At 32.5% G+C, this 14,064-nt stretch overlaps 1 protein-coding gene across 2 annotated transcripts in view; it reads left to right on the forward strand.

Moving 5' to 3' along the window:
* Positions 1-14,064, forward strand: part of LOC129757259 (organic cation transporter protein) — a 55,044-nt gene that overhangs the window by 17,838 nt on the left and 23,142 nt on the right. The window contains exon 1 of one of the 2 annotated variants that reach the window (XM_055754422.1): positions 9,538-10,149. The exons of the other annotated variant lie outside the window; for it this stretch is intronic. Within the exon in view, the coding sequence (XP_055610397.1) occupies position 10,149 (1 nt within the window). The 5' untranslated portion in view covers positions 9,538-10,148. Of the gene's footprint in view, positions 1-9,537; positions 10,150-14,064 lie in introns of those variants that run through there. 2 annotated transcript variants of the gene reach the window in all.

Here is a 14,064-nt window from a genome sequence, read left to right on the forward strand (position 1 = left end):
ATTATATCTGTTGAATTAAAATTGAATGCAATTGTTTGTTTGTATACCATTTGCCAGTCGAGTCATTTTTCGGAAACCGAACGTCTTCGTTTCTTTAATCGCTTTGGGTAGAAGAAATTGAATAGTTGGTGAAAATGTGAGCAGGGCTTTTGTTTTGTGAACAGCTTTTGAACTACTTGCGTGATTCTTTGCCGCGCGCCGTTTCAATGTTGATAGGAAGCGATGAAGAAACCCATCGCATTCCTACCCACATTGAAACACGGACGGGTCGAACACATGAGATTGTGTCCGACCGGGCAAAAAATCACCCAAGCAGCGCTCACATGTGCTGTTCTATTGCTAAGCCAATTCTATCGATGCGTGCTACTTTTAGGTGCATCGGATGGTTGCTACTTTTTGTTTCGCATATTATCCATCCGATGCCTTACTTTTTTGCCAAATGCATCGTGATGAATTGTGTTGTAATTTTTGTTATCCCATTTCCCCCCTTCTTTAGCCAAGTGATTCTGTTATCTTATTTTAATCGCCGCTGGGATATATTCTTATTTAATTTTTGGCATTTCGGCGAGTTGTGAAAATTCAAGGTAGAATATTTAGAAAGAACATGAAAGTATTATAGGTGGAAAGGTCAAAGCTAGAGCGCTTTGGGTAGTTCAAGTAGTTCAAAAGCTGTTCACAAAACAAAAGCCCTGCTCACATTTTCACCAACTATTCAATTTCTTCTACCCAAAGCGCTCTAGCTTTGACCTTTCCACCTATAATACTTTCATGTTCTTTCTAAATATTCTACCTTGAATTTTCACAATTCGCCGAAATGCCAAAAATTAAATAAGAATATATCCCAGCGGCGATTAAAATAAGATAACAGAATTTCTCGATTAAAGCGACGGCAGATTTTGCAGTGGCAGGGATCCGGAATATGATTGCCTGGAGAGGAATTTTCCAGAACAATCCGAGGCATTTGTGAGCAAAAATCCATCCTGACCCGGCAGTGACCTATGGATCCGGACCATGACTGCCCGGAACGGAATTTCTTTTGGTTTCCCAGTGAGCGGATGAAATATCAGCAGAATATGAATATCTTCGTATTCTACAGTGACCAGCCTGGCGGTGCTCGTGATGGTGGGTGTACTTAGTTTTTCTTTACTATTTATGTTTTAATTTTTTTTTTTTTTTTTTTTTTTTTTCAATAAATGTTTAATAATAGTAAACTGTAGTGTAGTTTTCTTCTCAAAAGACTCATAATATCTCAATATTTAAAAAAAAATGCAAATATCCCGAGGAGTATCTAAAATTTACATCGCTGTGTATTTTTACACGACAATAAGCTGTTCTCTTTTCGTGCATCGTTTATGGTTTAAATTTACACGCCTCAATGTAATGATGATGTAAATTTAGATTGAAAACGATGTTCCGTTTTCGTGCATCGTTTTCAATCTAAAATTACACGAATTTTTCTTGCTGTGTACATTCTAAGCTGTAATTATAGCTTCTATAATAGGACAAATTTTCCAATTCTCAAACGATCCCGACTGTCTTTAAACTGCAATGCGTAGAAACATTGTGGCAAGATAAAATAACCGCTCAATTGATTTATTGACTTAACAATTAGCTATTGGGAAATTTAAGTAAACCCCTTTACAATGTTTGATACAATCGTAATTTTTTTTGTTCTATCTAACCGGGAAACATGCTTTTCCGTCATGATTCTTCTCTCATTCGTTCGGAATTTGTTGTAAATTGATATTGGTAGGCAGTTCGGTTACATCGTCTACGCCTCGCAGTGTTAAAGCGAATTATTGGTGAGCTCAATAAATGGGTCCCATCCATAGGCGGGATAATTTGTCAAAGTTCAACGAAACTGTGGACGATCTTAATTATTTAACTGGTCACAACATAGAGTTACCCCTCTTTTCCCAGCTGAAATGTGCTATCGCATGACTCGGTCTTCTTTAATGTTGACGATCCCTCAGCTTGACCGTAGGAACGGGGTGGGTGGGTTTGAGTGTTAAATCCCCCCATGAGAGTTCAAAAAGTGTCAAGCAAAATGTTCTTCTCTCTTTTTTTTTACAATTCGTTTATTTGAAACGGCTCAAAAAATGTTCTTCTCTAAAATTAAAATTTTTAATTTTTAATCAAATTTTTATGAACGACTCAAGTGACCTAAAACTAACAACTTCGATTCTGAACTAAGGCCAAAACCTCGAAATTTTATCCCAGTTCCACAATTCTACTGAAGATTTTACAAAAAATTTTAAACTTGTTGATAGATATTTAAAGACAGTTCTCGAAAAACGCTATCAATAGTTATTCACCAAAAAGGTTAGTGCATGAATTTTGGGTACAGTCCTTAGTCTTGAATATCAAATTTTCAATAAGACTCATTAAGGTTGCCTGATTGCCTGAATGTTTTTATTTTTTTTTTTTTTTTTTTTTTTTTTGTTTCGATTATAGTCGTTTTACCATCTTTATGGCATTCGCGACTTTATCAACGTTTCAGTTGGCGGATCGTTATTGAAAAACTATCCGGCACAACTGCGTTCGATGTTTACTCTTGGGCTTGAACTCGCGGACATCGGCTCAGGAGACAACAGACTTGCCAACTGAGCTATATCATCGCTACTGAATGTTTTTACTTATTTTCCAAATCAAATAAAAATTTAAATTGCGTGATAACAATTGTGTGTTTTGCCGTCTTAAGCCATTTTTGAACAAAGTTTATCCAAATAAACTAGCTGATGTGCTGCGATGAATAAAAAAAACCTTTCGAGTTTTGGTTTTCTTGATTTCAATTTAAGATTTCCTAAATTCGCCTGGATATTGCCCGGATTTTGTGTTTTAACTTTGAAATCGTATGCCCGGGTTTTGCATGGTTTTTAGTTAAAATAGCCCGGATTTGCCCTGTCCGGATAAATGCGGAAAAATATCTGATGAGCTAAGGTTTGAATCATTTCCATTTTTTTCTTCTTAAATCTAAATTTGTTGTCTGTGACCGGATTGTGGAATCTGTATCCAGTCCTTGATTTTCAGTTCGGTTCATCATTGGACAAAGTTCTGATTCTAATTTTGGTTATTTGGATTTGAAATTTTTACTCTTAATTCTTATGCAGAATTGAAATTTAAAAAAGTTTCATAATGGGGATCCAGATTTTAATTATCAATGTTTCATCATTCGGAATTTTCATTCAGATCCACTAGTTAAATAACGAATTAATATTAATGATAAAAAATCATAATCAACCGCAATAACTTTTCTGTTTCAAATCCAATCGAGTTACATTCTTCGGGTGAAATATTTGTCTCAACTTATGCTTTAAGAAAATCAACCATAAAAAACAATCAGCTAGTGCTGAAAAAAGTTATTGATGAAAAACCAGTTTTTTTCGTTCCTTCCGGGCGAAATACCTCAAAACTTTATTCACGTTTGAGACTTAAGCAACCCCTCCCTATGGTCAGATCTTCCTGAAACTTGGTATATGACCTTCTGGTAAGCTAATAAATAACTTCGACTTGGAGCGAGTGAGATGTATCATGTTTCATTCTTGCTATACTATGATAAGTGTACTGCGGTTTGTTAAATTATTAAAAACTCCAAAAATTTCAGTTATTGTAAAGTAGCAATAACTTCTTCAATTTCCAACCGATTTTGATAAATAACCACTTGAAATCTTTGTTTTGAATTCACATTTAAGCGCAAAAGAAAATCAGATTTTTCAAATGCAACCATCGAGTCTAAAACTTTCGTTGAAACAAAATTTTCTCTAAAAAAATGCGATTTTTATAATTATTTTTTACATAAAGTCACTAATATCAGCAATACTGTTGGTCAAACGCAAAAACAGTGTTCAAATGATCGATAGAAAACTTATTCACCTTCAATATGCAAAAGAGGGATTTCAAATTACTGTTATGCCGTCTGAGATATTTTAAACTAAGTACAAGAAACTTTTTAATTTTTTCGAAATATCATATTTGGAGCATAACTTAAAAACGGTTCTACTGAGATTTTTTTGAATTTCATTTTCGGATTCAGCGCCCGATTTCACATTAAAAATGTTGGTCAGTTAATCAAGTTCACAATTTTTTTTTAAATTTTGTAAACTAGTGTAATCAAAACTTAAAATTGCCCAAAACATACCACAAAACTGGTCCAAACCACTATTATAAAATAAGATCAGAACTCATTTTCGTTCATTGAAAAATCTTAATTTCACTATTAATTTTTTTGCAGGATTTCAATGATGAAATAAAACATTATTTTTATAGTAGATATTTCAAAAACAAGATTTAAACTGAAATCCGAATGTATAGAGTTTACAAAAGTTGAAAATAAATATGACTTGGACCCAAAACAAGTTTTCCTTTAAAATGAAGCGCTCACGATTCCTCATTTTTTTTAAGATTAAAAATACTGAACATTTTAGAGGACTAATTTTCGAAAGTAATGATTTTAAATGAATAACTATTAATGTAAAATAACTTAAACCCGAATAATGAGATACTCTTAGTTTCGCTTTTTTCATAATTTTTTACGTTTGCATTATTCAAGCAAAAATGTTGTAGGAAAAATGTTGTCACCAAAAACCTCCTCCATGAGGCAATTCTTTCTACGTCGCACATTGGTTCAAATCCCCAAAAGGTTGGAAAAGGTCATTTTTTCAAGTCATCAACAGCCTATTTTTTATGTAGGATTCAAATCTCCAATATCCAAGGAACGTTATGATGTAATTAGATAATTTTTTATACACATTCCATGGAACAAACTTGTACGACAGCATAAATACAAGAATAAAAAATGGAATTTTTATTCTTAATTTAAAAACAACTTAAGAAAGCATCGTCATCTTTGAAAATTTATAAATATCTATTCCGAAGTGATATATTATAATCTATTTAACAATTTGGAGATGAAGAACATCCTTAATATCATGAGCTATTAAAATTTCAATTAGTTAACAACCCAATATTTAATGATTTGACCCCGTGGTAAATTATATATCGTTGGGTAGGTGAAAGCCTTAACAAAAACATATCTTAAAGTTAGCTGCTAGTTTTTGTTATATATTGAATACGATAGCTTGTTTGTTTCAAAAATGAAAATTTTAAAGTATTTATACAGAGTAAATCAAGCATTGTTTCCTTCGATATTCATGCAAATTCGCCATTTAACATCAGTTTTAACATTCATGCAACTTACCTAGAGGAATTTCGGAGTACATACTTAATTTTAACAAAAATATTCGAATGTTATTATAAAATATTCAATTTTTCAGTATAAACCTCAAACAAGACGCATACAAAAAAAGTTTTTTATGAATTATTGCCAACTTTTTTTAAATTTTAACCACTGTGCGTCCCTATCTCTCAGTATCGTTTAGTATTTAGTATACGATTAAAAAAAATTCAAAGCAGATACGGAAGCCGTAGCCGGTGGCGTAGCGGATAGCCTTCAAGTCTGCTAAGTCAACGGTCATGAGATCGAATCCCGGTCACAGCATACATAGTACACTTTCTGTGGTTTGATGGTTTCAGCATTTGTAAGATGTTAGCCATCATATCCTCGAAAGTTGTACGCTTAGAATTAAGTAAAAAGGAATCTCTTCGAGGAAACATGAAGTTTCATTGAGATCCTGTATGTGTTTGTGTTCGTATAAAAAAAAATAGTTCGAACTCATCACTCATTGCACCACCAAATAAATTCAAAATTAAAATTTTGAAACAAATGGTGTTTTTTGAGAATTAAAATTGTCATAGAGATTATCTAATCATTCAAATAAATGTTATACACAATTGAGGAAGCCACAGATCAGAACAAAGAGCACGATTCACAAGTAATTAACACCTTGCGGACTAAATACGAGATATTTCGTTCTTTCGCTCGCCGCGTTTCTGCCACACTTTGAATCATAACTCAAATGTGAATTTGATAATGGTACTTTATTATACAAAAATAAACACAAAACTTCAGGTAACTGAAAAACAATTCATTTGTAAAATTTGGTCCAGCGGTTGCTGACATACTGAGTACCAAATTTTGAAGTTTTTCAGTTTAGATTTCTTCGCGGTCCTTAAAGTGTAAAAAACAAGATGGAAAAAATTTAAATTAAATTATGATTGAAAATCTAAGTAAATTGTCATTCATGTTTATTGTTAAACAATTCAAACTCAAATGGTATGAATGATATATGAAAAAAAACCTCGACTAGGAATTGAACTTGAATCTTTTGATAATCTCTCCGACACCTTACCAATAGGCTAAACCGTCAAATATAAACTACTCAAGCTGTGGTTCTATAATTCAGTGGACTTCATCGAGTTGAATTCGCTGCTGGATGTTACGGCAGAAAATGCTGATCGTGCCCCGATCAATTGTGCTCTATACAACCCGAGGCAACAAGTTAAAGTAAAAACGCGTTTTAAAATTGATTATAGTAAAAAAAATGATGGTTATCTCCCCTATTATGATTTAATTATGGCATTTTTTTTGTGCAGCTCGTTTTATGACGGTTTTATTATAGTGATGAAAAATGCTTATATTCTTCCTTCGACCATTTGTTTTCAGGTAGTTTTGAAAACGCTTATAAAGCTTTTACTGAACATCCTGTTTTAGTTGTTTTGAAACAGTTATGAATGCTCTGTTAAAACTACAATGAAATACAAACATAGAAGTTTGCTCCAAGATTTTCTACATGTTTTATAATAGCACTCAGTGCTTAATTATTATATTGCTATAAAACTTAGTGACAGTTATTAATCAACTAAAAAAAGGGGGAAAGATGCAATAAACTTTGTTTTTAATGAAAAATCCAATGAAAATGTTTGAAGATTCATAATTTTTTATATATTTGTGATGTCATAACGCATCAAGCGCCAATTGAATTAATTTTTGGTTTTGTTCAAATTATATTTGACGTTTATTTCTGTAAAAAATGTTTTAAAAAAATGCATAAGAGTGCTGCAAACACTAAGGGGTAGAAAATACTACAAAAAAATTCTACTAGCTGAATGAAGCTGAATGTTTGGATGGATAAAATTTTGAAATGAGCAAAAGTGTGATGCAAAACTATGGTGAATGATGAATCTTTGATTTGCATGTTGATGCATTTTAGCCCAAACTGGTAACTGAATTATAAAAATATTTATTTAAAAAAATTGGTTTGTAGGTGATATTATAAGGTCAATTCGTCCTACTGGGTAAATATTTTTAACGGCATCGAAAAATGTAAAATATGTGGACATCTATTCCACGATTTTTCAAGTTTTCTATGAGAATCAAAAACTTTAAAGAACTATCGCTCGATGTGAGAAACTATATCATAGTCAATGTGTAATCAATAAATGATAACTTTATAACAGTATATTTAAATATGAATTGAATATGTGTTGTGGTATACAAATGTTGCAACTCTGCTGTTGATACCCCGTTTGGCGGTATTGGAAAATATTTTTTTTTATCGCAATCAATTCCCAATATTTTATAAAAGCTTTATTAAAGCTTCGGTTGAAAAAATTTTACAGCATGATGATTTTATCGAAGCATAAAACATTGGTCATGATGACGTTTTGCTGACCATAAAAAAGCTAAAATTGTTGGCATACATAGTAAACATTCTGTGGGTTGGTGGTTTTATGATTTGAAAGATACTAGCCAACTAGAAATCTGAAAACTGCTTTTTCATGTTTCTCTCAAACAAAATATTAAAAAAAAACCAACACAAACTTCAACACATGTGATCAAACGATCAATGATCGCTGAGGTGTCTTTTGACACTGTTATTCGAAACTAGAAAAAAAACATTATGTTAATTTAGACCTACGAGATTTTTTTCAAAAAGAACTACAGTTCAGAGGCGTCAGGTCAGAACACCTACGACTTGGAAAACCTACTGCGGCCTGAAGAGATACTGCGTGAAGGGACTGCGTGTATCTTGGACATTTTACACAAGTCAAACTACAAGAAAACCAACCACAAAAAAGAAAGAAAGAACACAGTTGAAACAACAGTTATACAAAACTCTACCGCCTAAATTCACCCAACTTTTTTATATAAATAACCGGTGAGATTTTAAATTCAAATTCAAATTCAAGACGCCTTTACTTAGTTTTATCAATTTTCACAGTGAAACTAGTGACGGACAGATTCAAACAGTACGCTTTTTCCAAAAGCAATAACAACGACAATTTTTGTAAGTAGAGTTAAAAGTAAGCGAACATCACACACAAATTTTATAATTACACATAAATAATTGTAGAACCCCTGAAGATGATGTCATACGACATCGAAACGTCGGTTTAAAAATAAATATCGTTTGTTAAACATAATTGGACTGATTTGCCGGAAATAAATATACACTAAAAATTAAATGTCACGGAATCATGGTTTCGACCTGTAAAATTGCGGTAAATGTCCTGCTCCTTTTTGTTACAGGAAATTTGCGTAATTTTACAGGAAATAATTTTTGCTGTGTACGCTCTAAGGAGTATTTTGGGTTTCACAGTTCCCTTGAAAGTTGCGGTTTTGTTTCAATGATACTTCACAAAGTAAACGACGCTGTAATTGGAAACTAGAAAAATAAACCTGAAGACCTGAAGAACTACGGGCTAAAGACCTACAGTTTGAAGGCCTACGACCCAAAGAATTAAAACTAGAAGCCCTACGGCTAGATGACATATGGCATGGAGACCTATCGCGTGAAGATTTAGGGCTCGAAAACCAAAGACTTGAAAAGCTATATCTTGAAAACCTACAACTGGAAGTTCATGGTTTGAAGACCTTCGAAAAAAAATCCTACGGTTTGAAAAACTTCAGTTTGAAGACCAAAAGCTAGAAAATCTACGGTCCGGAGACCTATGGCCTGAAGATCTACGACCGAAACAGCTACAGCCTGAACAACAGTTTGAAGATCTACGCTTGAACAACTTTTTGAAAATTCACAGTTCCCTTGAACGTTGTGGTTTTGTTTCAATGCTTCTTCACTAAGTGTAACTCTGTATAATGATATCAGTTATAATTTTAAAAATACTACATATATGGCGCTAAACATAAGTACCAAGATCCTAACCTGTAATTCGTCCTCCTCTTTCTAACCTACAGATCACTTAAAAGAGCAGAGGAGGAATCCTTGGCAACTCAGGTTCCATTTGCCCAGTACACTTCATATATGTCGCATTTATAAAATAGTTTGCAAATAAAATTTTAAATCAGGGTGAAATTCAGGTTCAGAAAGTAGGAAAACTGGTGGATATTTAAGAAATCGAAAATAAATCTTAGGCCGAACTTTTAAATTTTTTTAAAGAAGATTCCTTCGAAAGATAAGTTGCGTTCCTAGTTTAGTAAGTTAATCCGTTGATCTCGATTGAGATCCACTGTCTCAACCTCCCAGCCCAAGGTGTGATCATAGAGCAAATTTCGCCTCTATAGAAAGAGAGAGAACGTTACTACTCTCCACCGCCAATGTTAAGTTGCGGATTGAGGCTCAATTTTATTTATCCCCTATAAAAGTATTCATAAACAAGCGATTCGGGTTTAGTCTCTGGCCATAAGCCGGTGGAGTTGGCCAGGTAAAAACGCAACAACTATTGCTGGGAATTATTTCGCCAATTTCACCAACGACGGAAGTCTGACAGATCAAGCACACACGCGCGCGTAAACTTTGAGTGCGCCAATCGATCTCGTGAGGCGTAACGCCAATCGCACGCTGGCTGTTAGAAACTGGACACCTGCAGTCCCGGTAGTTGCATTTGTTCGGTATTTGGAAATTCGAAACCGCGATCGCGATCGCGCAAAATCGCAGTGCTTGTGATTGGCAGGTGATTGGGCCTATTGGAAAATCAAGCCACCGTAGGAGAAGGGATCTTTCTTTTGATCTGGTCCGGTGCTTTAAGTGTATGGAAGCTGTAGGTTTTGATTGATCGATATTGGAGATATTCGACGGGTGGTGTTGAATGCATGATCTGCAAAAGTGAGAGTGCAATTTGTCGGCACGTCATCGTGCGCCAAGGGAGTTTTTCTTTGTGTGAGACCCTGAAAAGATAAACCCTAGGTGCAGGTGCGTTGTGTAAAGTTGAATGGAAAACAGTGATAAAAGGCGGCAAAACTATTTAATAGTTTAAAGAATTTCCGGTTAGAAATTTGCACCTGTTTGAAAAGTAAGTAAAAAGTAAACAAAAACTGAGTAAATTTAAAATTTTATCAGCTTAGAAAAAAAAAGTTTCTTTGCCATTGAGCTGAACTCTGAGACAAATAAACGTGATGCAATTTGGATATCGGACGTACATATGGACGTGTTTGGAACTGATTTATTTATAGCCTGCGGTTTCGTTTTTTTGGCGGGTCTGCAACTATTTTCTGTACAAACATTCAATGGAACAGAAGCTTGTTTTCGCTTCCAGATACCACCTCGTCACTGATTTTTTTTAAACCCATTCATTCGTTCATTGCCAACTGACAACAAATGAGAAACATATAGACTAAATTAGTCAAGGCTTGACATTAATGGAGTTTTTTTTTTCTCGGCGTATACATATGCTAATGTCTAGATCAATTTTCCTCCATGATGCGAAATGTTCAGTTTACTACCAATAGTTTTCAACTGAACACAGAATCAGAAATTGTAAAAATTGAAACATTATCAAAATAATCCTAAATGTAAGAATAATCCTAATGGAAGAAATTAACAAAGATGACAAAATTATCATTAACGACACAATTGAAAACAGTCAATTTGAGTCAATTTAAGCAAAATTTGGTATCACGTTGCTACCAAGCACGAAAACTTTGCTTTTATTTTTACTGTGTATCACTTTATCTCAAGCAAAAGTAGAACAAATTTCACGCTCAGGACGTGACAGAAAATTTTGTTATAGTTTGAGTAAACGAATGCTCTGTTTAAAATTCCCGAAAAACAAACTTTGAAAATCCAGTAAGAGCTCATAAATCCAGTTTTTCGATAATTTTACTGCTCCTTCGTTTTCCGTCGAAGAATTTGCTCACAATCGCAGCAATCGGCAATCGAGCAAAACATGTTGTTACGACACGAAGGCTTTGGTATCTAAATTCAAGCACTTTCCACCGTTATAATCACAATTTTTACAAATCCTTATCTACAATTCGATGATCATGTTTTCCTTAAATGTTTTTTTTCCTAATTCCTAAAATTAATCACTTCACACATCTGTTAGACAAACAAGAGTTTGGCTCTTTAATACCTATGGTATGAGCTGTTTCAAATAAACAAAAAAAAAACATATCTGTTAATATGTTTCTATAACATCACTTAAACTTAAACAAAAACACCTTACACCATTTGCATTCAAATTGCGATCTGGAACATACACGAATTCCACATTTTTAATCACATTTTTACCCAAACTAGAGAACCCCCCAAAGCAGGTCCTTCTATTTCAAAAACTTCGTATTTTCTGTGGACATGAATGTTATCATGCAATTGAAAATAAAAATACTGTCCCACTTTTGGGGCGGAGTCTTCGGAAAGCCATTTTACTCCCTGTCGCGCAGTTTGAACATCCGTCGAACAAAAAACAATTTTCCACCGTTACACTTCTATTTAAGTGATTGAATAGTAAACTTAATCTAAAGCAAAAGTACTATTTTTAACTCAATTTTATTGATGTTTCATATCGATATTCTGCAGCTATGAAAAACGCGTGATACATTTTCAACTGACGCCTACTCAGTCAATCAAATAGTCAAAATAGTCAAAATTGTAACGAAAATTTAAAACTACAACATTGACCAAATTTTCAAATTTAAAATTAAATTAAATTAAAAGAATTGACCAATTTAAAAAGTGACAAACTCATTCACAAAATAGATAGAATTGGTAAACTATTGAATTTGAAGAAAAAAAAATTAACAAAAATTTACAAATTTGACAACATTTAACAAAAATAACAAAATTGGAAAAAAATAATCAAACACACAAAATTGCCAAAATTCACAAAATGTGTCAAATTGTCCAAATTGTCAAAATTGAATAAAAATGTCAAAATTGACTAAATTGATTAAATTGACTAAATTGTCAAAATTTAAAAAAGAAATCACATAATTGACCAGATCGACAAAATTGTCAAAGTTGACAAAATACAAAACAATACAAAAAAGTTATTAAATTTGTTTACGCCGAAACGAAGCGTTTTAGATCTGTAGTGTCTTCGAGCATTTTACCTACAATAAAAGTACTTCAAAATGAGCTTTTGATAAAAGTGATTAAATTTCCTAGTGATGAGATAGAAAAAATATTTTTGTAATTTTCATTTTAGAGCTGTTATGTCTTTAGCAAGTTTTTAGATTGTAAAAAGTGTAGCAATTTAGTTCGGGTGAGTTCGGTTTATATTTTGGTTGCATTATAATCTGGCAGATTTTACGTTCATAAAAATCTATAGATGTTAACTTTAAACCGTTTATTTTATAGTTTTATGATTGATATAAGCTAGTGATTTTCAACGGTTTTTAGAGCATATTTTATTTTTTTTTAAATGGTCATTTTTTTCATAACAAAAAAATTCGAACTGATCAATACATGCTTGAAAATTTGCATGAAGTTAGTGGAAGATGTTTAGTATTGACGGTATTTTTTTGTTTGTATATTTTTTGAGAGTTGAAAAAAAAATGGCTTCACTCAAAGAGTTAAGATTAAAATTTCTTTTGCGAAAACTTCAAGAAATCCTCAACTTTCTCAACAAGATGTTGAAAGGCAACTTAGAATCGTGATGCTCGATGTTTGGACCTGAGGAAAGTATCCTACACAATAGACCACGCTTTGCTGCTAGAAAAAATTAGAATATACTGTTGCTTATTTTTGTTTTAAAATTTGCCCTCAAAATCCATTGTAAATAACTAGCTTAAATCAGTCATAGAGCTAAATGTTCTAACGTTAAAATCTATAGATTTTTATAATTTTAAAATCTGCTTGATTACAATACAACCAAAACATTAACCGAACTCACCCGAACTAGGAAGACACAGTTGTTTGAAAATAGCTATTTTTTCTTAGTTTTTTTTTTCAATATATCTCGTTAAAGTTTTATTATTTTTATTAATGATTATAATTTTAATGGCATGTTTTTATTAAATTTAATTTTAAGTTACTCAAAACTCTTTCAAACACACCTATACCACCCATATCGTGAAAAAACTGAAACGTTAATTTTTTTTAAACTTTTGAATCCTTGTAACTTTTTATGGTTATCCTCTACAATTTTGACGTCTTCAACAAAATGGATACACTTTTTACTATCTAAAAACTTTCTAAAAACATGACAGCTCTCTCTGTTGTGGTATGAGCCTACTTGGTTGAATGATTCAACTGAATCAAAGCAATCGAAAGATTCCTTTTAAAAGGAATCTTTCGATTGCTTTGATTCAGATGACAGCTCTAAAATGAAAATAACAAAAATATTTTTTCTACCTCACTACTAGGTGATTTAATCACTTGTAATGTAGGTAAAATGTCTCAAAGACACTATAGGTCTAAAACGCTTCGTTTTGGCGTAAAAAATTTAGATCATTTCTGTCAAAATGATCAGAATTTTCAAAATGATCAAAGTTGTCGAAGTTTTTAAAAATGGCCAAAATTATCATAATAGTAAAAAGAGTCACAATTGTCAAAATGTTTAAAACTGATAAAAATCACTATAATGATCAAATTGACAAAATTGACATATTGAACAAATTGACAAAATTAAAAAAAAAAATTACAAAACTGATAAATTGATAAAATTGACAATTGACATAATTGACAGAATTGGTGAACCGAATTGACAATATTTTCAAAAGCTTCAATAATTTCAAAAATGACAATATTGCCGAAATTTACAATATTGACAGAATTGATAAAATTGGCAGAATTTACAGAATTGAGCGAACGATCATGATGCAAATTATGATAATTTACTCAATTGACAGAATTGACGAATCACGAGGTTGACAAAATTGGTAAAAATTTTGATTTATTCAAACTATCAAAATTATCAACATTTTAAAAAATTCCAAAACAGTCACAACAAACAAAGTGTTAAAAATGTCAATATTCTTTTAATTCA

This window comes from Uranotaenia lowii, chromosome 3, assembly GCF_029784155.1.
Source record: "Uranotaenia lowii strain MFRU-FL chromosome 3, ASM2978415v1, whole genome shotgun sequence".
NCBI lineage: Eukaryota > Metazoa > Arthropoda > Insecta > Diptera > Culicidae > Uranotaenia > Uranotaenia lowii.